The 25,429-nt window shown below is 43.8% G+C and overlaps 1 protein-coding gene across 1 annotated transcript; it reads right to left on the bottom strand.

Annotated features, from left to right (window-relative positions):
• Positions 1-506: 506 nt before the first annotated feature.
• On the bottom strand, positions 507-24,064 carry LOC118427627 (deleted in malignant brain tumors 1 protein-like). The gene is made up of 28 exons (XM_035837502.1): positions 23,895-24,064; positions 22,853-22,894; positions 22,118-22,337; positions 21,534-21,646; positions 21,185-21,208; positions 20,514-20,543; positions 17,211-17,418; positions 16,193-16,314; positions 15,510-15,599; positions 14,942-15,187; positions 14,201-14,278; positions 13,337-13,547; positions 12,935-13,044; positions 12,411-12,518; positions 11,423-11,737; positions 10,501-10,806; positions 10,130-10,216; positions 9,358-9,666; positions 8,566-8,715; positions 7,645-7,883; positions 6,753-6,843; positions 6,324-6,389; positions 5,277-5,588; positions 4,544-4,864; positions 3,342-3,479; positions 2,811-3,067; positions 1,309-1,408; positions 507-700 (listed from the first exon to the last, which is right to left on the bottom strand). The coding sequence occupies exons 1-28, from the start codon at positions 23,962-23,964 to the stop codon at positions 693-695; spliced, it is 4,371 nt and encodes a 1,456-aa protein (XP_035693395.1). The 5' UTR covers positions 23,965-24,064; the 3' UTR covers positions 507-692.
• Positions 24,065-25,429: the final 1,365 nt, after the last annotated feature.

Below are 25,429 nucleotides of genomic sequence, written 5' to 3'. Positions count from 1 at the left end.
TTTGTGTAAATTGCCTCTCCGAATGGCACAACATTGGAACACAACCAGGGGCTTCTGGGTTCTGGGCTCTACCAAATACCTATAGTATACAGCTAGCCACTACCAGACTCCACAGGTCGCTGGAAAAATAGTAGAAATTGACCAATTGCGAGGTAGCATACTGTACTTCGACCAGATAAGTCCTCTTGCATGTAAGCCAATTTCTACTAAGTTTCTGGAAACCTATGGAGTCTGATAGAGGCTACCTATTCCCTTACCAACGCCACAAAATGTTCATCATGTTCTGAGAAAACATGATATTGAAATCAGGATATTAAAGAGACGAAGACAGGTACAATGCGTATGTGCCAATGCTACATTTGAAAGATAGACACAGAGATGTTAAATTTCAGCAACAACAAGCTTTATTTGTGACAAACCCTGACGACATAAGTGTTTTGCACGTCATCTGTTTTCATTAACTTTAACTTGACTTGATTTACTGGTGGATTTTATCTCGATGTTACTTCACTTTTGCAAAGAAATTTCGTTTAAGTTTACTGTAGGTAACCGGGGCGTAAATAATATTATTGTAGTGGACATTATCAGTTCATGGTAAGTTACACGTTGTTGATGTTTTGGCGATGCAGGGCGCCGGTCAGTAGTTTCCACAGCTTGTTGTGCCGGTACTGGTCAGACGGCTGTGCGCCGCTTTAGTTTGCTACAGTTAGAAAAAATGAAATACACCAAAAATTAACAAATTGGAGAAAGATATCAAAGCACCTTTTCTTAATTGATTTCATACTGGCGGTGGAACCTCAATAAATACAGAAAACTGATCATTCAGCGCATGGAGTTACTATAGCAATGTGACTAGAGTCATGTCGCTGGGAGCGTTCTCTCCTTGTTTCTGCATGCAGCAATGTAATAAATATTACCAGACTGAGTTACAAGGTTTGTGTCAGTAAAAGGCATGTAAACAATGCGATTTAGACCGCACAGAACGGCTAATGTACAGGGAAATGCTGATTTGGTTCTACCTATGGCCTGTTAAATGAAAAGTGTTTCTAAAGACTCCACCTTGGGCATTAAGAGTATGTAAAATGTTATGATTAAACATCACATAAAAGTTAAACAGAATTCCTTTTTCTTACACAATAAAATAAAGAAAGTGATCAAAAGTTGATTGATGGAAAAGTGTGATTTGTACTTTGTTGTCTTTCAAAAAAAGTTTTACATCGCTGATCTTATTTCAATTCAATTTGATTCCATTAACAGTATTCATCCAGTGATCCAGTGGAAGGTTTGATATACGTAAAGGTCTCCTACCAAGGTTACATGGTCCCCAGTAATGCCTGATGTCGTCGACGCCAATGTCTCCGGCGAGGCCAGCACCAACAATACTCTTACGGATGCCGATGAACATAACCTGCGTACAGACGTCACAACTAAGTGTTTATACATCCATTGGAATACAGTAGAAGCCGCTTATTTGCACACCCAATTTGGTAGTGTATTTCGTGAGATTACAGTAGATGCCGCTTAATTGCACACCCAATTTGCCAAAATTCGTGCAAGTTTTCGAATGGTGCAACAAAGCGAAGTTATCAAGCGGGACCGCACCACCATGGGATTTTGGGATTTCATGCAATTAACAGAATTGTGCGATTATCCGTTCTGCAATTAACTGGCTTCTACTGTATCTAGAATTTGGTAGGAGATCCAAGCAAGTCTCGGACCAAGTCTCGTGCTCTCGCAAGACTTGGTCTCTCCGTGTAGACATCAAAAAGTTAGAGGTACGTGTTTACAAATTGTCATTGATTGAAGAGTATTCCATAAACTGTCAAAAAAGTCAGGAAAACGAATGTTCATGCTCAGAAGACTAAAAACCTTTGGCTTCCAACTACCTGACCTAGGTACTGTATACTGTGGGCTCATCCGGCCAGTGCTTGAATACTGCGTACCGGTCTGGCACCATAGTCTCACCAACAAGCAAACAACAGCTATTGAACGAGTGCAGAAGCGGGCATTACGCATTATCCTTGGGCGGGCCTACACAGACTACAACACGGCACTCGATGTCTGTAACCTAGAGGCACTTGCTAGCAGAAGAGCTAACCTGTGTATCAAGTTTGCGAACTAGTCTCCAAGCAGACCCTACGGTGCCTTAGAAATAGTATCAAAGCTGGCAAAGGAGTATAGCCGGCCAAAGGGAGATAGCCGGCTAAGGGAGTCAAAAGCATGACAACATCAGAAAGAACTGTTGATTTAGTACCAGCTCCCAGGAGGCTAACGCACGGACGGTCACTAAGAAACTCGAACAAACTAACAATACCTACCTGCAGAACTGTTAGATTTTCCAATAGCCCAGTACCATCACTGCTGCGTATACTCAATTCCATGAAGTGAAGAACTATAGCTAGTCAATACATTGTACCAGATTTTAACGTACGAGATTGTTTTATGAGATGTGCCATACTTGTGTAATGTGTACCTTTTTAACGTGTAATGTCTGTAATATGTCATGCAAGAACAATGGTGTAGTGCAATACTTTGTTTTGTGAAGAGGGCATAATTCAGCCCCTGGCTGCTACGCCTTTTAACGAATAAACCATTTGATTGATTGATTGATTGATTGATTGATTGAATTGTCTTAACCTTCTATACATATCAATTCTTTGTTAGGGTAAAACCTGCTTTCCAACAAAATTTATTCGGTGTCATTGACAAAAGTTAGTGGATTCGAACTCAGGCCTTAAGATTCTAAGTTGATAACCATAACCACAAACACCTTGCGCCCCTATCATCGTGTTAGAGATATGCGTTCTTACCTGGCCGACGGGCGCGTTCAGGTCTATATTCTCCGTGATCCAGGCGTCTCCCTGGTCGCCAGACCGATCGAACGGCTGGTACCAGTTGCCGGACCCGTTCTGGACGTACAGCTTCAGCTCTCCAATGTCTGTCCCGTACATGTGGTAGGAGAACCGCAGGCAGGATTGGGACGGCACGTTCAAGCTCGCCACGGGGCTCAGAAGGAAGGAGGCGTCGCCCGGGGCCAGTTCGGCCGACTCGGTGTACACATAGTATCCTGCCGCAGAAAAGAAATAGTTCCGTTACATTTATGAAGGTTAGATATACGGGTAAGCAATATAAAAATCGGGTGTTTATTTTCAGACATATCCAGCGACATCCATGACTATTAGTCATTCATGACTTGAGTGTCACTAGAATGACGCGGTTATAAAAATTCTAGTAACGCTGTGATGGATGTCTCCTGAAACGTCTGCAAGTGAATATCCAATTTGTATCCAGTACCCCCCCCCCCCCGACAGAATGAAAAGAAGAAACAAGATATCCCTTACCGGATCCAGTGTTGCTGTCTCCGCTTGGGCCTGAGGTTGTGTCGTTGTTAGTCGGCCCCTCGGTGCGCGTGAACTTGTAGTTGTAGTAGCCGCACAGGCCTTGTTCGAAGTCACAGTCAATGCTAATTCCGGTTGAAACTGTAACAGAGCAAAGTTACCAATGGGTAGTAAGAAGAAACGTTATGGGTGGAAAGAACAGGCGATAGCTCTTCATACGTCGATGAAGGTAATGAGACATGCCAGGCAGCAATTACTGAAATATCTGACCGTTTCCCAACCCAACCCATGTCCGCTCTCCATTTTAAACGTCTTCTTTTCTGTAAGTTACAGGCTCTTTTATTCAATTGATGAAAATAGATGCACACGGTGATTCTGTCCTCAAGCAGACGCGTAGAGTTACGAGTGGATGTAAGCAAACGAAACGTTTGAAGATTTCGAAGGTCTTGGTGAAATATTGAGTTTCTCATTTTGTAAAATTGCGGTTCAGTAATCATGCAAAGAATGTTTTGATTACCAAGACACGTATCCATTGATGATTCCCTGTCGCTATATGGTCAAATTGACTAGCATATATGTGCGAAAACACGAAGAAACAAAACATTTAACACAGAATGCAATACTTCCAATTGCTCTTCCATTAATCCCATGACCTGGAATGTCTTTCAGTTGCGAAACGTGGTTGATAAATGATTAAATCTGACAACTCTGAACTTAACTTCCTGGCTGTCACTCATTCTACGGTAAACATTACTAGCATATCTTAAATACGTAACGTATAAACACAAACAAACAAACACACCAATAATAACACATTCCGTTTCACAACTGAAAGCTAATGACGTCCTATTTTTTCATGTCGTTATGTTTTGTGTTCAACCCCAACTCAGGGGAAATACAGTACTATCCAGCATTCAGAACTATCATTTATTTGATGTTGTATTTTTAAATTAATCCAACAGACAGGTCATTTTAGTTGACTTATAACCTTATTTGATTACTTCTAAGTTTGTATACCAGCTACACGTCACTTTGTTTCCTTATGTCGTTATCATTATCTCTTGACTTTGTTATTTGTTAGCGTTTTGTCGTCCTGTATGTGTGTCTTTATTTTGTTTATGTACATGAGGAGAAGACCTCGATAAGCAGTGCCTGCTTTCTGTCTCATCCTCTTTAAAAAATGTGAATAAAAAAATGACGCCCACCTGAGCCCTGGCAGACGACGGATACGTCATGTGGGTGGGTGCAGGTGGGTGGGTTCATGCCCCAGCCGCTGTGACTGCAGTCCTCTACATTCGTCTCGAACCCATTGCACTGGAGGTTGCTCAGCCACACAGGGCCCGTCCCCGGTCCGTAGTACGCGCCGTAGTGGAAGGTCTCGAAGTCGGGGAAGCCGAGTTGCCGGCAGATCACTCTGGCCTCGGATTCGCCGAAGTCGTCGTCGCAGATCGTGCCCCACTGACCGTCGTACTTAACCTCCACTCTGCCGTAGTTGGTATCACCGTCAGCCAGACGAACTTCGATCTCTGGAGGAAAGTACAATTAAGGATGGATTAAACACTGTTGTAGAAGGTGAAAATCTGTGATCACTTATATATTTTTTTGAGAGCCCATGACCCACCCATCCCCCGCTCCCGACCAGAAAACGTCCTGTCCATAAAGTATTACGCGCTGACATTTTTCCACACAAAAGCACCTTTTATCTAGTTTGTGCGCCATCAGTTTTACTGTACTCGCTTCCCTGAAAAATCATCAGTTCACAGGCGCCGATAACATTGACACGCCGGAAACCTATAGTTACTGTCTCTTTCATATAATCTGTTTTTCCATTAGTATATGGTGTGTTGACACCATCAAGGTCTCTGGGATAAAATTGTTACATCTGCATGTCTAGCCTAAAACAATAGAAGTCAAAAATATAAAGTGCGCCGACGTTACCTTGTTTACAGTCGACGCTTATATCTTGCGCATGTAGGCAGCTGTTCACGCCCCAGTCGGCATGGCCGCACTGTCTGATCGCCGACTCGTCACCAGAGCACTTCACGTCGCTCAGCCAGATCTTGCCCGTGCCCTCTCCGTAGTACGCTCCGGGGTAGAAGGCCTCCACGCCGGCGAAGCCGAGCTCCCGACAGATCACAGCCGCCTCGGGCTCGCCGAAGCCGTCGTCGCAGATCGTCCCCCACTCCCCGTTGACCCTGACCTCCACCCTGCCGTAGCTGTAGCCGCCATCTTCCAGTCGGATATCGTAGTCTAGAAGGCAGGACAATGACATAGAGAAAGAGTAAACGTTTAATTTGAAGAAAAATGAATAAATGCGACATTTTCCCGTTTTTGTAGCCGCCATCTTCCAACCCGATATCGTGGTCTGGAAGCCAGGAAGGACGGCATAGAGCAAGGGTTAACGTTTTATCACAAAAAATATAACTGCAATCTTTTCCCTAACATGACTGTTTTATGCTTCATTAAGTCATTAAGCATGTGTTATGGGGTGGGGGTATCTCAAGGGACTGCGGTACTTTGGCGGCATCGCTGCGCGTGCGTTTTGAATTGAATTTGTGTTACCGTTGACTTTAGAAAGGGAGTACCATACAAAAAGTACAAATAAGACTAAAAATTAAAAAAGAAAAGAAAAAAAAAGAACGGAAGTAGACTCGTTTCCTTATCGATGAAATCCGTTGAGCGCTCTGTCACATCGCTAGGCTCCACGGACGACACCGACGCATCGCAGTTTCAGTGAGATACCCGCTTAAGACCTGGCTCATTCTCGGAGCTTTACGCCTCAATTGCAACATTGGGACTCTGGTGGTATAATATTAAAAGTCCATCTTCTTGTAAAAATATCACAAAACATCGATAATCATCCGGAAACCATCTGTTTGGAGGTGTATTGCACACATTTTTTATTTCATTTGAGTGCGAATACGTTCTACTTTTTTTTCAAATTCGCCATATGCGCCATATTCATTTCTGTAACTCTGCACTCACCTCCCAGATTGATGACGCTTGGAATTGTGGTTGTGGCCGGCAAGGCAGGCGTTGTAGCTATTGGGGCTGTACAAAATATAGAAATAACATGTTACGGGAGCGCCAATGTACGCACATACACACCTGCACACACACACACACGCGCGCACACACACATACAAACACACACATGCACACACAGACATGCACACGGACACGCACACCATCATCATCATCATCATCTCTATGAACCGTTCCCGTACTCCACTGGTCAATATTTAGATTCTTCTGTTCATATGAAGCGTCAATATCGAAAGCTTCAAGACATTGTAATTGCCACCATGTACATTCAATTTGATGTTCCTGACCATTCATCGAGAACATCAATGAATAATCGTTGATTAGTATACACCCTGAGGGAATCTATGCGAACATCAAGACGCCACCAACCGTTGGACTGGCAAGATCCACTGTACAGGAGAACGTCATCAATGGCGACGTCTCCTCTCCACCCGATGCCGACAACACCCTCAAAGGTGATCTGTAAGGAAGGTCAACAACCTTGTTAGAGCTTTCAGCAAAATAGAAGTGTACATTCACCGATTGCCAGACATGCAAGGAGAAGTTTAGAGGTATGTAGCTAAAACCAAATCCTCTCATGCCAAATCCACCATATATATCAAGCAATAACGCTGGCGTTCCGGCTCGCGTTCCGTACAGCTATCACTGACCAATCAAATCGCCGCCTTTGTTCGAGGAGCAACGTGATTGACTGTTAACTATCCCTCCCAACAACAGGTGAGAGAGTATATTGTTGGCTGGTGGCTGGCCTGCGCTAATGCTTCGGTCTTAATTGGAAAAAAAGGATCCCCGTCGGTTATTTGCGGGCTGTTTTTTTTTCTTGCACGTTCGTCCGTGACCCCTACGTGACCCGCGGGACACTCTGAGGCTACCTGGTTACTTTTGGACACGGCAGGGGCCCGGGATTTTATTTGGAACTCGGAGTAAAAATCAACACGGGACCCGGCAACAAATAGACGCCTGACCTACTCGTGAAAACACCAAGAGCTGTTCTCCCCGGAATACCGGATGAATTTGTGACTTCAAAGCCCTGCCGGGGCTACATCTCCTACGGGCGCCGGAGCAATAGTGATCGCAGAATTACACACGCTAGCGATAAGAACGAATCTAGGACCGGTACGCCACGGTGGCTTTCAAACATTGATGCAAACGGCGGAGCTGGCATTAGATATGGACAAGACATATATATATATATATATGTATATATATAAATCAAAATTAATGTTGCATCTGAGGCAAGAAAATAACTTGAGCCCCAAACCTGATTGTTGTTCAGGCTGACGTCCATTTTGGCTTCCTGCCAGAAGTCTCCATCACTAGCGTTCCGGAAGAACACAACCTCAGACCCGACCAGGACCTTCAGCTCACCGATGCTGTCCCCGTACAGATGGTAGGCGAACTGCAGGCAGTGCGTTCCGTATGCATTGAGCACGGGGCTCACAAGGCGAGCAGTGTCTCCCGGCTGACGGGGCGATGATGCTTCGATGTACATGTAGTATCCTGTGGGCGATATTTATCAACGTTAAGGTGCAGTCACAAGAGAGTGTATATTAAGTCCGAATGAGGTCTATATTGACTTTATTTATACGTAGTCGTGCGCACAATACGCATTCATACGCAACTCAATCGTTTTGTGTCAGTTTTAGGTACGCGTATACAGGGCCTATTGTACGTATGCCTGCGTGCCTAAAACTAACACAAAGCGCTTCAGATGCGTACAAGGTGCATATTTTGCGTACAACTGCGTATCATGAACAAATGTCAGTACGGATCTCATACGCACGTGATATACAAGCTCGTGTCGCACCTTTAGACAAGTGTCATATTTCTATGCTATTTCGATTTTTCCTTAACAAAAATAACAAAACCCTGTAAGTGTTATAAGCATACACAAAATAATGCTGAGCAATAAAAGACGTGTGCACATCATGTCACATTTGTACCTCTCAGTGCACGAAAGAACAATCAATGTGTAAGGAAGGATGTTGCAAAGGTTGAAGGGAAGGAAGATATTTGAAGTGCAGCGTGTGTACGCGTCGCAACAAAGGAGCTACAACTAGACTAAATTTCACTAGTTCACTACCTGCATTAGACTTGCTTAACTAAACAAACTAACTTAATTGAACGTGACCAAAAACAAACTGCAGTAAACTATAGACTGTATATAGAAACAGCTACAAACCGCTTCCAGTTGTGTGGTCAAAGCTTGGGCCAGTCGAAGCAGAAGGCGTTCTGCCGGCTCTGCGCCTCCACTCAAAGTCTGCTGTAGCATCACCGGTGAAGTTGCATCTGTTCGTGTCGAAGTCACAGTCGATGAGGGTCCTATCCGGTCCTGAAGCACAGTCACACATATCCTTGTCAAACATCAAATGCATTATAAAGTGTACTGCTGTTCTCATAGCGAGCAAACCAGCAACAATTCAATCTCAACAACAGGATAAAGTTCGAGGATTACTTTTGGACGTTTCGCGGGACTAAAATAAACTTGCAGAGCGAACCGATACTCGTATAAAACTGGACTTTTGGGGATTCTTGTCAAACGGGCGCTCTCTGTACTATTAGGCTAGCCCCTGAGGCGTCGCAAAAAAAAGTCGAATTGTAAAAGTCACTAACTCTTAAGAATCGTATACAAATGTCACATCGAAACGTCCTGAAAATTATCTCCGAATTTTGTCCAGTTGTAGAGATTGAATTTCTTGAAAATACTGTTCACCTTGATGTGTAACCTTCATAAAAAATTTACATGTACAATGTGGTTTCATAATACCCCGTCACATTAGAAAAAAAATCGATCGCACGAGTCTGCGAGCTCTAAATAACGAAGAGGCATGACCCTGACGGAAAAGGGGGAACTCTGCCATTTCTTCGTCGGTAGCAGGGTCATACCTCCTCGTAATTTAGAGCTCACAGACTCGTCGTCCGATCGATTTTCGCCTAATGTGAGGGGGTAGAAACAGACTAAATCGCTCCTTACCCTGGCACTCGACGCCAACGTCCTCGTGGTGGCCACAGTTTTCCACGCCCCATCCACGGTGCTGGCAGAACTGAATAGACGGCTCGTAGCCGGTACACTGGACGTCGTCCATCCATATCGGCCCGGTCCCCAGGCCGTAGTGCGCGCCCCCATCAAAGCTGATGTAGTCACGGAAACCGAGCTCTTGGCAGACCACCCTGGCCTCGTCGGCGCCGAATCTATCGTCACAGACGGTACCCCAGGTCCCGTTCACCAGAACCTCAACCCTGCCGTAGTTCGGTCCTCCGGAAGAAAGCCTCACACTGAAACCTTGAAAGAATACGTGGATTTTAGATGAGATACCAGACTCGTGGCTGTATATGTCAAGCACCGCGCGCGGCAGGCCTGCGATCCGTCCTTCTCGCTGCATCAGCACTGGGCAGTTTTCACTATAGTACTAGCCAATCGCGTCACCGTCATAGGTCAAGAGGCAGCATGATTAGCTAGTAACTTTCCCTCTAGCAACATGAGGGAAGGTGTCTGATTGGCCGGTGCTGATGGAGCGAGAAGGGTGGACTTCAGACCGAAACCTTAACCTTTCTGTGAAAGATTCTGAAAACTCACTATGGGAAGTTTCCGAAGAACATTAGGCATTCTTGTGTTGGTTACGTAAACTTTAGTCTTCATTCATTGTGTCATATACCAACACAGGTGTACTTCCATGCTAAGATTATCAGTGAGACAAAACTAACTAAGACACGTTGGTATGTCGTATGGAACATACGAAACGTACCAGAGAATGTGATGATGCCGTTGTCAGGATACAAGGTGGTCTGCGGAATCGTCGTTGGCTGCATTTCCGTTGTTGTGACTGGCGCATCTATGAAAACGGCATGTTCCATAGGTTAGTAATGTTTCTGAAGTATCTAACAGTAACTTGTACTTAGGAGGGTCGTAGTGCAAGATGGAAGCATCCAATTAATCAGCATGCTATTCTATTGCAAGGGAATTAAGTTTAAGACAATCTTGTACATACTAATCTTGTACTAATCTAGCTTTGGTACGAAAGATATCGATATTGAATGATAAACTAGTGATTCAACACTGTGTGGTCACTAGCAATTAGGTAATGGTGTTTTTGTCAGGCTTTCTTTCTATACGCACCACAGATGAGTCCGACGTCCTCGCTGTGATCACAGTTGTGGCTTCCCCACCCCCTCTGGTCACAGTACTCAAGAGAAGGCTCGGTCCCGGAGCACTTCACGTCGTCCATCCAGATGGGCCCGGTGCCTGGTCCCCAGGAAACGATCGGCTGGGTCGGGTCGGCGCCGGGGAATCCCAGCTCCCTGCACGCCACGTCGGCCTCGTTAATGCCGAAGTTGTCGTCGCACACGGTCCCCCACTGGCCGTCATGGAACACCTCCAGTCGGCCGTGGTCGAAATCTCCGTCGACCAGACGAATCCGAAACTCTTCAAACAAAAGAGACATCACTATGTAAGAAGCAGAAGCAGTATGTAAAGATATTTAGCTTAACTGTTTGTATGTCATTAGTGCTTACCAATCAGATACCTCCTCCTGGCGAATTTACCATCTAATCACGTTGTCTCTTGGCAGTTTGTGCCAATGTGATTGAATCTATGGTCACGGTTGACCAGAGGTAACGCAGCCAGAAGGACCAATCGTAGGTAATGGTCTGTCGAGAGCTATCCGGTGTTCTAACAAACAGGAAAAGATACCGATTTTTGTCAAATTTCTAGTCTTCCTATAACATTCTTCTTCAGAGTCGAGTGACCAATGACTTATGACACGTGATTAGACCCACGTGACCCTGTAAAGAAAATTGGCAAGTATCTATGAAAACCGTGCTCTGTTATATGCTGGTACATGATTCGACGTTCAAAGTTGAAGGATCATGTGACATAAACAAAACACGTCTCGACATATTTTACGCATGGCCAGGACACGGACTCTACAAGTTAGCGGCCATTACCTTTGGCATTTTACCCACAATGCATTTCGTTGCGCATGCGCAATTTCATCCATGGGCCCTCTTATTGGGATCTGTTATTTGTCTTTGGTTCTCACCTGCACAGACCACTCCTACGTCTTCCTTGTGCTGACAGTTGTGGACGCCCCAGCCTGGGTGAGCGCACTCCGTGATGAGGTTCTCGTCTCCAGTGCAGGCGAGATCGTCCAGCCAGATCGGTCCGTGGCCCTCGTTGAAGTAGGCATCTCCGTAGAAAGCGTCGGCTCCGCTGAAGCCGAGTTGGCGACAGATGACGTCAGCGTCGGCCTTGTCGAACTCGTCGTCACAGATGCTTCCCCATTGGCCGTCGTAGAAGATCTCAACAAGACCGCTGTTGATCCCGTTACCGTCCACCAAGATGACCTGAACTTCATCTATAAAAAAAGGTTACCGAATATCTTACTAACTACCTGTTGTAAACATCATCGAAAATGAACTGTCATAGTCATAGTCGTGGTGGCTTTATGTTCCCAGCTTTAGCGATATTGTAGTAACTCCAATGAAACTCGCTAGCAAGGGGCTGTTAGATCCTTCTCGTATTGAGAATACGTCACCGCGGGCATACTGTCGCCTGAACTCGTTTTCCAAAGAACTGCAAGAGTTCAGAATCACCTCCCAGAACATGTTATAAAATTCACAAGACATTGCATGCATTTGAACATTCCCTCATAAACTAGTAATTGTAGTCACGGGTCCTCAGCACCACCCAGCTGCAGGTTGGCGGACAGGGTCGCTGCTTACTGAGGAGCTCGAAGCTGAAACTACATCAACACAAACTTGTACAAAGACTAGCGACCACCACCCACCGTGTCAGAGTGTTCAACTGATTGAAGTTGGCATGTACCCGAAGGCGAAGATCACTGACCTCTCCCAGGAAATTAATCAAACCGCGAATACATTGTATGTGTTCTGTCTTTTACTACGTTTGTATCAACCGCAAAATTAAAATAAAACCACGTCTCCAGTCCCATCTCGCCGCGATTTAACAAGAACTTTACAATATTTACATCCAATTATTGGAAGCTGCATAAACGTCCAAAACCTTACCTAGAGACGGTGTGGGGGCTGGAGGTGTCAAACCCAAGTCGACGATGCTGGTACACGAGGGGAAGCCCGCAATCGGGAACGCGGGAAAGACATTTGGGATGTACAGACCTTGGGAGAAAACGTGAACGTTACAGAATGGCAGTTATGATGAATGAATTAAAGACCTGTATTGTAAATTCATTCCTTGACGGGCTTGCAATTGGCACAGTTCGCTCATAACAGACATAACAGACATATGCAGAAAAGGATACAATTCAACTATTTGATGGTGCTAAGCACAGTGTGGTCTTCTCGCTTCTTTGTACAAGTGATAATGGGCACTGAAATAGGCATTTTGAGGAAAGCCATTGAGACGACCCAAAATCATGTTTGCTAGAATTTCTCGGTTGAACACATTGTGAAAGTTGCTTTAAAATTCAGATGTGGTGTAATACTCATGCTGTTGGATTAATGTAAGTCGAATGAAACAGTATTCGCCTACGCTCGTCGACGGAAACAAGGTGATACCATTGAAAGATACTTACTTCCAAATCTTAGTCTAAACCCGCGGCCTGTAATGCTAGCGTCCGAATTGAAGACCACGGTGACGGTTGATTGTGTGGTCTCGATGGCACAGGTATCAGCAGTACAGTAGCTGAAAAGATTTGCTGATAGATTAGGTGAAAGTACTTAACTGTTTTTCTACGTTTACGGGCACGGGTGTTTCGAACCCGGGATTCATGGACATTAAGTGAAATCTCGCAAATATCGACGAGATTATACGAGACTGCCAAAATTGCCGCACCTGCCTGTCCAGCAAAAAAAGATGATTGATAAGTCAGAAACAATTTTTTTTTCTAATTGAAATTCTTCTGATCTGCAATCTGTTTTTTCATTGTTGCATCCAAACTTGTTCCCTCGGATACAACAATAAGGCTATTGTTTACCTTGCAAGCTCCGTGCCATTGGCAGCTCCGTCGTAAATTGTGACGGAGTCATAGCCACACTCCATGCTGGCGTCTTCCAGAATCAGCCTGAAGCCCCAGTCGTGCGGGTCGATAATGGTCCATTCACACCTGGCGTTGTCAGGGTATCTCATGACACCGAAACCCGGGCTGTCTATGAACCCGGCATCGAGATACAGCGTTCCTCCACATTCTGTGAGACAGAACAAAAAAGGTCAAAACGTTAACAAAATGGAAGTGGTGCTGTTCTGTCTATGAGGCTCATCTTTGCTAGCAGGATATCAGGACATTTCGGCACCTGGTCAGTTCAGCCCCCAGCCGATCAGGCCGATTCGGCACCTGGTCCAGGACGACTCGGGTCGTAGGGTTAAGGGTGAGTTAGAATTAGGGTTAGGGTTAGGGTTTCAGTTAGGGCTAGGGCTAGGGCTAGGGCTGGGGCTGGGGCTGGGGCTGGGGCTGGGGCTGGGGCTGGGGCTGGGGATGGGGATGTGGATGGGGATGGGGATGGGGATGGGGATGGGGATAGGGATAGGGATAGGGATAGGGATAGGGATAGGGATAGGGATAGGGATAGGGATAGGGATAGGGATAGGGATAGGGATAGGGATAGGGATAGGGATAGGGATAGGGATAGGGGTAGGGCCAAACTCTCCAAGTAACTAAACGTCCAACATTCGATGGCATCCAATATAGTAACGACATTCCCACAAAACAAAGTTCTATACGCAGTATATCTTTAACTGGTGATGTAGCGGCAAATCCAGTTCCAGCAGTTCCTGGTACAAGACCTATCTGTTCAAGAGTTGTATTATTTACTCTAAACGTATATGTAAAATTCAACGCTACCTGTGAAAGTATTGTTGACGCCAGTGTTATTCCAGCGAGGGGGAGCCTCGAACCCGGGTGCTGGAGTCGTAAAGTCGGCTGTGGAACAAAATTGGCAACATTAATCAAACTTGTTACAAGTTCCAACTTTTGTTTTACGTTATCTGAACATTCCTGGTCAATTTTGCATGTCCAGACAGTTCCTTTGGTGCCGTGAATAGGTCTATAATGTTGGTAAATAATGTATGGTACAGTTTTTCTCACAGTAGTGCCAAGTGTAGCAGTAGGGAGGAGAACCAGTAGAACTGTATTTTCAAGTTTCTTTAGAAATGAAAAAAATAGATAGGAAACATTTTCGCGAAAATGCAGAATATTTTTCCCGTAGCCTTCTGTCAAGCTACTTGCACACAATAACTAAGAATTGCTTATACTGTAAATGCATTTAAGTTCACAGGGATTTAATTTCGCTGTAGCGGGAAAAAGGACTTTTCGCGGTGGTTTTAATTTCGCGGTAGCACCATGCACTGCAGTCTTTAACTACCATGGAAAGGTGTTTGCGGTGGTTTTTAATTCGCGGTGAAGCGGCCATCGCGAAAACTGCGAACATTTAACCACCGCAAAAGTTTCTGCATTTACAGTACTTGCTAGACAGCTAATTTCTAACCTAAGATCTGATTGGCTACGAACAGAATGAGAAAGGAAAATAACACATTACTTTCCATACACGAGATACATTTATCAAAGACAGAAGGAAAATCTTACCACACTCCCTGACGTCGCAGTACTCGATCCTGACGCTAGGGGACGTTGTGTAGCACCAGGGCTTGTAGCCGTTGCCGGGGTTACGGCAGTAGTTCTCCTCCAGCCCGTACTGAGGGAACCTGTCGGGGCTGTAGACGTGGTAGTGCGGTACCTGCACGTCCCAGCGCTGGCACGTGTACCCGTTCTCGGTCACGTTCACCCGTCCACGGTAGTCACGGCCGTCTCCGGTGTAACAGTCAGGTTCCTCTGTCATGAAAAAAAATACATAGCTGTCAAATGACTGGATATCTAGTCTGTACATTTGTAACACAAACTCTGCTGTCCAGGCCGGGCTGTAACTGGCACCTCCCCGGCCAGCCGGATGCTGGGCGGGCTGCTATAGGCGAGATATCTAATAAGGCTAACTTATATCAGTCTGTGTGACACAAACTCTGCTGTTCCGGACTGTAACCGGCTCCTCTCCCGCCGGATGTTGCGTGGCCTGCTATAAGCGAGAGATTTAGGCAGGCTAACAGGTATCTAGGATGGCTGAGTATTGGTATAGCCGCTACTTTTTAGCAATACTAACCTGGTGGCTCAATTTGACAGGCATACCCGGGCCAAGGATCGCTGCTGGTATGCTGTGGTTGTGTCTCCTGTAGGTCGGTGTACTTCGAACCTGAAAGAAAAGATGGCACTCTTTATTAGGAAGCAAGGTCATAAATCGTATGTCATACGGAACTCATACGGACTTGATATACACGCTCGTGTGACTGCACCCAAACGACGTAAGAGACATGGCACGGAATGATATCCATTTCGAGAGATCGTCACTCTAGACATAATCCGTCTCACAACAGACATTTCTAGACGTGTTAAGGGGGATTTTGACATCTACTTGAAGAAGTCAACACACATTCGTGGTTCGCACATCCTAGTGCGCATGCGCGGCGACAGGAACTCTGGGTAATATGTCAAAGGTGAAGGCCCCAAAGCAATCACCTGGCTTCCACAAGGGGGGGGGGTGTTGTTGAAGTCAATAGTTCATTTCCTTCAGAAACGTAAATACAGACGCACGTAGTCATCACCTACCTGTGTCGATCCCTCTGTGATGTTGTAACTTTACATTTGGTATCATGGCATGTTTGAAAAACGGTGAATGGGTTATGATGGTGGAACTTAATATACTTACCTTTGACATATTACCCTGAACTCCTATCGCCCGCGCATGTGTACTCGAATGTGCGAAAGGGCTTATTGTAATAAACTTACTCTCGTATCCGATGAAAAATCCTCTGTTGTTGACGGTATCGTCCGAGGTGAACTCGATGGTGACCGTGGGCCCGGTTGTTGTGATGTTACACCCGTACATGGGGTCCATTTCGCAGGAGTATCTACAGGTCAGACATCGAAGTTAGGACTGCCCGTTGGAAGGCATGTTATAATACACTGAATGAAGGCTTAAAAAAGTACTAACCCATACTTCAATCTTAAAAATTCTTCTCCACCAGAAAGCCACTTTGGTCTAGTTTATGACTGTTCAAAGAAAACAGGGGGTTGTTCGGCTCATTCTCCGAGAAAAGCTCGCTCTATGAAAGAAACATCACCTTTGACCCCTGTTCCCTCCTGATACAACCGGTAGCACACTATAACTAAAACCTGTCCTGACACCAGCTAAACTGCTAAACTGAACAAATTTTGACCCAAACAGGAAAGCTTAGGCCCTACCTATCCCTTTTAACTCAAAAAGTCTCCAGATTGGGCAAATATTTTCAAGGAAAAAAAGGATTTTCAAGGATTTTGAGTCACACCCAAATCGTTTTTTGTGCACTGTGCTGCGCAACGCAACACTGACGTCAGCCCTATAGCAAGTATCCACAATTCAGTTCAATCAGTCTAGTGACTATTAGAAGAAATACATGTGTTTCTATGAAGGTTAGACATGCAAAAAGGATACGCGAAAAAGTAGTTACTCAAGCAACTGGATTCAAAATTTCTATCCAGTTGCTAGAGTATCTGCTTTTCGGCGTAACCACGCGTGTGTGTATCTCGCTATATCAACACGTCACGTAGCTTCTCTTATCTGTGGCTAGTAATCTCCAAGCAGATTTTACGGCAAAATAAGACAGTATCAAAAGCTGGCAATTGCGCAAAGGAGTTTAGTCAGCCAGGTGTGTGCTTGGCTTGGAGGTTTAATATATGGTTAGGTCTTCACCGCTTAAACAGAGCCGCCGTTCCCTAGCGATTCTATGTGGAATTGCCTATACTACTAACACGTAGCCCTCCCTACCTATGCTGGTTGGCACCAGTGTAGACGTTCAGGTAGTCTCTTTCGCACTCCAGGTCGAACGCTACGAACCAGAGGTTGAAGGTGGCGCCGAAGGGGTTGACGATCTCCCAGACGCAGTTCAGGTTCTCGGTGTAGTTCTGGTAGCCGGCGGCGTAACCAGGGGAGCTGATGTACCCCTCTGAACTGTAGATCCTCGAGTTGGGGCAACCTGTCACAACAGGACCATAATGAGATCAAGTCAAGACTGTCAATCTCAATTAGGACTTCAACCAATGAGAGAGTGGCTGCATGGTGTGCCTTTTTGTACGTTTACGTTTTGACGGCGAAGCCATGGGATCGGGCTATTATAACAGGTACAATTCAAGGCATAGAGTTGGATAAGACTACTCCATTCATTTAAGATTGCCCAGGCCTGCCTTGCCAGAAATCTCATTTAAATATGATTATTAGGTACTTGGATATTGAAATGAGCCAAGTGCCAGCATATAGCTTGTAAATATGCAGTAGTTTGAGTGATAATTGCCGCCCAGTGTCCCGCCTTCACTTTGCATCCCAATTAGGCGCTAATCTGTCCTGGTGAGGTAATTGCTCGCACTCAATTTCTAAAATCTGAGGAAGTGCAAAGGGAAGGACAAGACAGTCGTGTGTTTATACATACAGAATACTGGTTCATGGCCACTAATGATTTCGGCAAAACAAGAAACAATACACATCTGTGAAACGCTGAATGGGGATATGGGAATGCATGCACTTTGATTAACTTTCAATCTATTTTCTAATCGTCATTTCTTTATTCTTATTGATTCATTTTCTTTAACCATAAATTTGACACTTAAATATGACACTTTTGAGTTTGTCAATCACAGTTGAGCAAACATGGAAGCTCCTTTGTTCAACCCTAAATTTCAGCAGGGCATGATTGTAAAAGTTGTATTTGCCACGGCGTATGTGTAGTCTGGTCTTTTGTCTGTGTCCGGGTGTGAACGACAAACAAAAAGTACCTTCTTCACAACCAGGGAGAACTACAATCTAACCCATACAAAAGATGGGGAAAAAATCACAGTCTCATACTCAGATAGATGTTTGAAGTATTTGACATGCTTCTGAAAGTTTTAACCACTCCCGCTGCTCTATAAACATTTATCAAAAATGTTATGCATCATACTTGAAGTGCTTCAAGTAAACTGCAAAAGAGCACAGCACAACATAAACACATTAAATAGAAGACATCCTATATATTTCTATATAAACTCCTTGCCCTAAGTGACCAGACTTTTTTGCCCAATATAACGGCCGGGGAAAGGGCATTTCACCAACATGGGCGTTTCTGATAAGGGAAGCACAGGATTCTAGCTATAAAAAGAAAAGAACATACGAGTTGAATTAGTGTCTTTTCCTTTGTCGGCCTAGATCATATGTATGGTTGTCTGCCTGGACCAACCTCCAAATAACACAACTTTTGTACAATTGTCTTGGGGGAAATATAGAAGGAGGAGACCTTGTCACTTTTTTCACGTTTTTCTACAAAAGTTTACACATCGAAGTATACTGTACATGCATTTGGGTGGATTTCAAATTCTTTTCATCATAGGCAATTTTACTCTGACAGCCCTAAACAAACATTCTAATCAGTAATGATAACAAACATGGCGACAGGCCAGAATCATTATGGCTGTAGATTGCATAGTATTCTCTAATGATTTGTTGTTCTCATGGCGGTCAGTTTTATACACTATTTCATGCAAACTATAGCAACCCGTATTATGTTTTACTTCTCAAAGCACACAATTTGGCTCTCTGTTCTATTCTGGTGCGTTCGAAAAAATTGTTGGACCAAAATCGCGTCATTTCATACCCCAGTTTGGCAGTATTGAGTCAAGGAGGTTGTAATGTATTGAGCAAGGAGGTTAATACCTGAGCTATATAACTTATCCCCTAGCAGAACTTGCGGTAGCATAAGATTAGTGAGGAGTTTCATTAGCCTCCGCCTTCCTTCCCAAGCTAATGATGCTATCTTACGCTACGGCAAACTCCCTTCCTCGGCAAACCAAGCTCCTTGGGCAAAACCCCTTTCCCGGCGCATGAAAACGTAGCTAAACGTTGAAAATCGCGAACCAACGCCCCCTCCCCCCATCCCCAATAAAAACTAGCCCCGTTCGAAGACTGCAACAGAGGCCAAGTCGGACTTGTTTTGAGCGAATTTTGCTGAGTTTTTTGCCGAATAGTACAGTCTCTTGACACCAGGGATTCGAAGCCGCGCTGCGGGGCCAAAATGCCCGGCCCAGTTGGTGGCGCTTGAACCCTACTTTTACATTTTGTATGGCTTTCTGGATGTGCATCTTGCAGAATCCATCTTCAATGTAAATAGAGAGACTTATTCTCTAACATTGACTAAAACTTTTCTCGTTCTATGAGCATAATAACAATCTTGCTACAAAACAACTGTTTATACCAACAGACTAGTCTACGCATAACAATAAACCTTGGTTCTTTTGTCATGGCACAAGTGCAAATTACAGCTAATTACTTCCCATGGAGGTGCTAATTACGACCTGTCACGTTGAGTGATGGGCAGATTTACTAAAACATGGCTTACAGGGTAAAAATTGATGGTGCAAATTTCAAACCTTTGTAGAAAACGGTAGCAATGACTTAAAATGATTGAAAAGGAAATTAAATCGTTGGAAATGTCCTGTTCTACACTCAGATGTAGTTGAATATATTGTATATGGTCTTTGTTTTGAGTTATAAGGTGATTATAGAAAAGGGTACCCTAAAATTATATGCATAAATGTGAAAAAATCAATATTTTTCACAGAGCAGGAACATGTTTCTCAATAAATCTCACTAGTTCTGAAAGGGAACATATGTTAGTATGTACTAAAAAAATTTCATGTAATTTGCGCGTTGGGAATGGTTTTCTAGACTACATTTTGTTGGAAAAATTATACATCATAATAAATTGTAATATCTCAAAATTCAGAGTATGTAACTTCATAAATGACTCATGTTTGCATTTCTATAGTTGTGTTTTCCGTATACACCAGATTTGAGGCATTTTCAAGCTTCTATGACGGAGTTATGACAATTTTCCTACAGGACTTTGAAAGAAGTGCTCATATGCCCTGGGCCATCTTAAGTCAACAGAGTAAGTACTAGGTAGTTATAGTGAGATATTCTATTGTATATGTAGATGTTAGAACTTAGAACATAGCAGCACGTGTAGAAATACACAAAAAGTCACTTCTATGAGACATGTAGATTATTTTCTTTAGATATCCTGTTACAAACAGATATATTTACCTGAGTTGAAGGTGTCAGGGCTGCCAGTTGCTGTGAAAGGAATTCAAAAGTATGATTGCAAACTGCAAAAGATCATTTTTTCAATATTCATCTGTATGGGTTAGTTTTTCTGGTCGTTGACATTTAGAACATGACGTCGAGTTATCAAATAAGCCGATATGACGGTCATCTTTTATCAGATTATATTTATCATAAAACATGTGTCGCTTTCTCACGCACCATGTTCATAATCTGACGCAATATGACGTCCATCTGACGCAATGCGCGTACCATCAAACGTCATTCAACATGTGAAGCGGACGCTTTTTGGAGTACATCTGGTCTTATTTGCTTCATTGGTTGTTAAACGTTTGTCAATTTGATTGTTCGTTTGTTTCTGCAATTATAATGTTGGCAAGTATGGACTTTTGCAGCCAACAGTGAACACGTATTCGTTAAGAGAAATAGTCTCTTCCAGACTTCCACCTGGCCGAATAAGGGGACGTTGGCCAAGTTAGGAATAAAAGCCTAGTAGGAGTTAATTGGCCTAGTACTGTTGGCCGGCCTTAGGTCCCAAACTGTACTCCTCTGACGTGTTTTCTGTCTTATTTGGCCAATTCTTACTATTTTTCGAGCAACCTGTGGAGCCTGGTAGAGGCTAAAGAGAAATGCGAACCAGGGATGAAACTTACGTGGCGCGTCTTGGTAGAACCTCTCTGGTGGTCACGAACAGAAATGATCATGCAAAACAAAGGAGAAGTGGTGAGAATGACAACTTTATCACAGAAAGAAGATGACACTTTTAGGTATCACAAGAATCCAAACGTCTTTATAATATCAGCCTAACTAAATTATCTATCAAGATTCTAGCAGCCCATGCGTACATACGACAGTGAGAGATTGTGTAACCAATGAGTTTTCTTACAACATCATCATCTACAACATCAGTTACCACTAATCCTTGCAACGATATCATGAATTTGCCGATAAGATCAGAGCTGTGTAAAGTACTAAGTAAAATGCACAATATACAGAACTCACCGACGAAGTCCAAATGGAACCCTCTGTCGGTGACGCTTCCATCTGATTGGAACTTCAGGAGAGCTACGTTAGAAGTGGTGTTGTAGATCTCAGTGGCTCCAGTTCCCGTGATACTGAAAAAAATTAAAAGGATCAGCAACTGCGACACACAAAAATCTTCTGGTTGGTTAATCCAGATCTAGACTACCGTATTTTTAGCGACGCCTCATGGGCGGAGGCATTGTGTGAGTCAGTCATGTTTGTCCCCGTAATTCTTGGAGATCAACGTTGGAAACAAATGGAAGAAAGAAATAACTTCCAAATTTAAAAACTAGCGTAAAAAAATCAAAAGACATCCGTTTGGGTCCCCTAGCAGCTCGACTTGAACTGCAGGGGCATTTTTGTTAACATTATTGAAAGAGCTGGTTTCCAGTATTGATGTTACCGTTGTAAGTTCCATATAGGACTGTTGTCCAGTGTTAATATTACAATTGTAAAAAAAAAACAGGTTAAGAAAATAAAAATACAACATGTGATTAAAAAAAAATTAGCTTTAATAAGAAACGAACATGTATAATTCTTCAAAGTTCATGAAGTTCACATACGTGGCAATCAAAGGTGAAGCGAGGCTGCCTCCATCGTAGATGTACAGGAAGTCCCACCCGCTCTCTATGGAGTAATCGTACAGTGCCAGCTCGATGATGGCGCCTGGCGACACGATGACGTACCACAGACAGAGGGCGCCATTGTAGTAGTCGTTGGGGTAGTACGGACTCTCGATTGTACCGCTGGTCACATTCGTGAACTGCCCATTGCAGGCAATAGCTGCAGTCATAACGAATACGGTAAGCTCAACTATTAGCCAAATACTTTGTGAAAGTGGGCGTAGTCCAATATTGAACTCTTGGGGACGTGATTATGGCGTCATGAAATGTCTTGCAATGAGATACTTTCAGAAAAAAGCAAGGTGAAAATAACTACGAAATAGTATTCACTGAACACATAAAAAGCTTTTGGTCCCCCAACCCCATCGAAGTCCCTTATTTGTCATATATGCAAGCTTGAAGCGGTAGATTGAGCCCCAAGTTCTGAACCACCTTTGCACATTGAGAGTGTCGGCGTACTAGTATCTTGGGAATTAGGCCATCAGACCTTGAAGATTACGATCTACTTGTAACTCTTCTTCTTTCATGTGGTCGTCTTTCTTAGTCTATGAATATTTCTCACGCAAGCTTTGCGTCCTGGGAAAGTACACTTGCTAACTCCCTACACTTAAAAAGAATGAACCATCATGGCGTTAGTTCATTAGGAATAGCAAATGAAGAAAAGAAATATCTTACGAATCGATTGTCGCTCAGCCCTCTCCAACTCCACGGGTATATCTGAAACAGAGAATGGCATAACTGAACATCAGACGACGCTTTGTGGGTCCCGGTCACATTGGTCCTACGATCGCCGTGCTATTTTCTGACGATCGACCGACAACATCGGACGATCGCGTACTGTGTGCCCGTGTGTTACAAAATTCAGCTGCTTTGCTTTGTTACGTAATAGGGCGCCGTAATTCCTTGCTAAGTTGTTTCTGTCGCAGCCTGCTTGAAAATCCTACGATATCATAAGTATATGTAAACCTGCACTCTTGCAAACAAAAAAAAGCGAGTGCTCTTGCATGGCGCCTTCGGTCTTACCCTCAAGACTAAATAAGAGGCAAACTGCGTGATCTGAGACTGCAGACAGGGCGCGCCAGACGAAAGAAGGATGTGCGGCGCAGCGTACACGTGGCAACCACAAAATGTTCGTTTACACTGCCTCTGATTCTTTCTAACAAATCTTGTCATTTGATACATGTATATTCAGCAATTGTTTTACAAAAATAATAGTTTATGAAAAAATGACGACGTTCCCTTTCTGAGGGATTTGACATAGTTGCGACGATCATGAGAAGGTAGCCATTTGCCATATGGTAAATATGCAAACATGATTTAACGCCTACTAACATAATTTCGCCTGGTCACATAAATCAGCCACCTTGAAACTGATAATTTTCCCATGTAAAGTCCCCAGTAAAATGTACTCTCGCATATCTAAATTGTGCACACCTGTGGGGTGCTTCCCTACAGAGCACTCAAAACTGTTTCTAGTCTCTACCACGCTGGCTATTATAGGGAGAATAATTTGCCAGGAGAGTCTTGCTAACAGAGGAGTTGGTCGGCCGCTCCGGAGAGAAAACGTGAACCTAAGTGTGGACTGACTTCCCTGGACAATTCTCGATTTTTTTCAGAATTCTACGATCCCAGCACCCCCGTAGGAAGGCCTGGTGGAGGCTATTGTTTCTCCAAAGGGGCGGATATACGAGAATATATCACAAATGCCGATAAATACCTTTTTTTGTTGCTAGTACACCGCTTGCTGCGAGAATCATCAGCCAGAGCGTGCCCATTGTCGGAGCCATTTCAATCCTCTTGCGTGTTCTCAGCAATGGAACATGCACAGAAGGGACGTCTGAAGCCCAGCCAGAGAGTTTGATAACTGTCGACTGAAGGCCGAGGAAGCTAATGTACATCTATATAAAGCAAATACAGACCGGTAAAGACAATGTTTGACATAGGAAACGTATACGTAGATAAACGTCATTTTTAAACAAGACGAATGCGTAGTTAGGAGGGAGGTCAAAGATGACAAATTTACTTTGCCATGAAGAGACGGTACGACTTATCTTTCACGTGTACAGGGCGTGACCCTGAGAAGTTCTTTCGGTCAATGACGCACTATTAATATTGCTGCGTGAAGGCGTATTCAATTTTCTTCATATTCCCGACACTTTGCAAGGCAAAAACATAACATTGACTAGAGTGGCAATGTGATTCATGTGTAGGGTCGTTGACTCAGAATCTAAAGGTTCCGTGTTCGAACCCACTGCAGGCCTAATGTTCTGTTCTTGGGAAAGGTATTTAACTTAGGTAAAAACTTCGGTCAAGGGCGTCATATCGGAGGACGTTATGTTAGAGCTTATGTGTTTGAGGAGAGTCACACTATGATCACGTTAAAAAAACCCACAATACTTGTCGAAAAAAGTAGTGGTCCATCCAGGTGTGAGTGGATCAAATCTTACAGTCCGGTCGAGCGCAGTTTGTACTAGCTGTACCAGTCATATGATTAAACAATAAATGTTGCATAAACTATGATGTACACAAGGTGAGAGGAGTATGTGTTGACTACCAATAAAAGGATGACATAGCATATTAACAGATAAGTCAAAAGTAGTGGCAAAGTGGCTTTCTGTTTAGGGTCACTAAGTCAGGAATACCATTATTAAGATCAGCTCAAATGCGCACGAAGCAGTAATACCTTTACTATCATTACCATCAGTATGTTCTTAATATGTATTCCATGCCCTTTACTCAATGGAGCTTAACAACCCCAACTACAAAACTGCCTTGTCATTAGTGATAATGCCTCGGTTATGCTATGTCATCCTTTCATTGGTCTTCAACAAATACGTAAACTCCCACGACCTTGTACACGTCATAGATTATGAAATACTGGAACACCTGTTGGTTCACATTGATGTATTCTTGGCAACGCTGGGTATTTGTCTTCGCCTTGCAACGTGTCATGTTGTGCGCAGTTTCGCTTATTTGTGACTTATGAGTAAGCTTTTGTTACATGCTTGAAAAAAGCATGTACTGTTTCTGGTAGGGATCTTTGTGATTCCGGACCGATATCTCTAGAACCTCTGGATGGATTGCGATTTCCTTTGCTATGGGGATAGAGTGTGTGACCTATTGTGCTATTAAGTAGATTAGAAGTTTGCTGTTGTTTTGTGGTTCGTTTTTTAAAAAATATTTACACCCCTTTTCCTGATATGGAGTGATCTGGCCTCATTCCCTCTGTCTCAACCTCCTTGGGGACAGCTA

This window comes from Branchiostoma floridae, chromosome 12, assembly GCF_000003815.2.
Source record: "Branchiostoma floridae strain S238N-H82 chromosome 12, Bfl_VNyyK, whole genome shotgun sequence".
Taxonomy (NCBI): Eukaryota; Metazoa; Chordata; class Leptocardii; order Amphioxiformes; family Branchiostomatidae; genus Branchiostoma; species Branchiostoma floridae.
This window is presented reverse-complemented; position numbering and strand designations above follow the sequence as displayed.

What these genes read in the sequence shown, in the direction of transcription:
- LOC118427627 (XM_035837502.1), bottom strand. Translation starts at nt 23,964, where the DNA reads ATGGCTCCGACAATGGGCACGCTCTGGCTGATGATTCTCGCAGCAAGC. An exon ending in CGTAGGAGTGGTCTGTGCAG is followed by an intron (nt 10,807 to 11,422) that starts GTGAGAACCAAA and finishes TTTTGTTTGAAG; the next exon opens with AGTTTCGGATTCGTCTGGTC. An exon ending in TGGATCTTGCCAGTCCAACG is followed by an intron (nt 6,390 to 6,752) that starts GTTGGTGGCGTC and finishes TATTTTGTACAG; the next exon opens with CCCCAATAGCTACAACGCCT.